The sequence below is a fragment of the Pterocles gutturalis genome, unplaced genomic scaffold, assembly GCF_000699245.1.
Source record: "Pterocles gutturalis isolate BGI_N339 unplaced genomic scaffold, ASM69924v1 C11896229, whole genome shotgun sequence".
NCBI lineage: Eukaryota > Metazoa > Chordata > Aves > Pterocliformes > Pteroclidae > Pterocles > Pterocles gutturalis.
The window spans coordinates 1-1,388 of record NW_010155074.1 but is presented as its reverse complement, the minus strand read 5'-3'; the positions used below and the strand labels follow the sequence as shown (position 1 = coordinate 1,388).

General features: G+C 37.7%; 1 protein-coding gene across 1 annotated transcript; it reads left to right on the top strand.

Annotated features, from left to right (window-relative positions):
* Nucleotides 1–128: 128 nt before the first annotated feature.
* Nucleotides 129–1,082, top strand: LOC104471047 (ankyrin repeat domain-containing protein 26-like; the record flags this gene model as incomplete). The annotated part of the gene is made up of 1 exon (XM_010086232.1): nt 129–1,082. A coding segment is annotated over one exon (954 nt), but the record flags the coding sequence as incomplete, so codon positions are not given.
* Between the last annotated feature and the right edge of the window lie 306 nt (nt 1,083–1,388).

Here is a 1,388-nt window from a genome sequence, read left to right as displayed (position 1 = left end):
CTGAAATTTCACTCTCAACTTTGAAGTCATGCTTCAGTATTAGAAATGTTAAAACACAGATTGATGCTGAAGTGGTTTTGTAGATTAATTTCCCCACTGGCTATTTATTCATTTTCCCTGTCATTCAGGAATCCGACACTGAGAAAGAAAAGGATCTGTTGTTCAAAAACCAGTTATTACAAGATGAGATTGCTATGCTAAGACTAGAACTTGATCAAGTAAGACTTAGGCACCAGGAAGAAGAAGGAAAATACTTAGAGGAAAATGAGACCTTGAAAGAGAAAAATGAAGATCTGAAAAAGGAACTTAAATTGAACGAGGAAGCCTTAACACAGACAGTTTTTCAGTACAATGGACAGCTGAACTTGCTAAAGACAGAATCTGCAGTGCTAACTTCGAAACTTGAGCAGACAAAAGAAAGCAAAGACAGACTAGAGACAGAAATGGAATCATTTCGTTCCCGCCTGAACACTGCTGTTCAAGAACTTGAACGTCATCAGTCATCAAAAAGTGATGTCGAACGAACATTTCAGAGAGAACGTGATGAATGGCTTCGCTTGCAAGACAAGCTCCATCATGACCTCTCTGATGTGCGAGAAAGCAACAAGAGCTTGTCTCAGCAGCTGAGTAAAGCTGAAAGCAAAGCTAATAGTCTAGAAAATGATCTTCACCAGTTGAAACAAATGCTCAGAGAAAAAACATTGCTTTTAGAAATGACACAAAAAGAACTAAGTCAAGCCCAGTGTCAGGCAAAGGAATATGATCATGCTCGACAGCTTGAGAAAGCACAAGTAAGCAAATTTATAATAAAGCAGGAATCGATGCAGGAGCGATTGGCCCAGCTGCAGAGTGAGAACCTTTTACTCCGTCAGCAACTGGAAGATATGCAGAACAAGGGGATCATCAAAGAAAAAGTAGTGAATGATGTGCAGGACCGGTTTAATGATATTTTCAACAAACTCAGATCTGATACTGAAAAACAAGTTCAATTAGTGGAAGAGAGAAACAAGGAACTAAATGCCAAGTGTACTGATTTAAGAGAACAAGTCTTTAAATATGAGACTGACAAAGTAGAAAGAGAGGTACAGTATACACTTAGAACAATTTAAGGTTTGTCAGTTCTTGAAATTATTTTGTTTCTAAAATGTACTAGGTAGAAGTTATACGCATGGGGCCAAATAATGCTCATTTATTCTAATTTATTGTGTTTCTCTTGGAATTGTGGAATGTTTTGGCAAATGGGATGTTACTGCTCAAAAAAATATTGCTTTTCCATAACTTGCTGTCAAAATTGAAGAGTATTAGTAGCGTCCAGGTGTTAATTTATGTATGTGTTTTGGGGGTTCTAAAAGGCCTGCCTGTTCCTCAAGAAGTTCATTTCAGACACC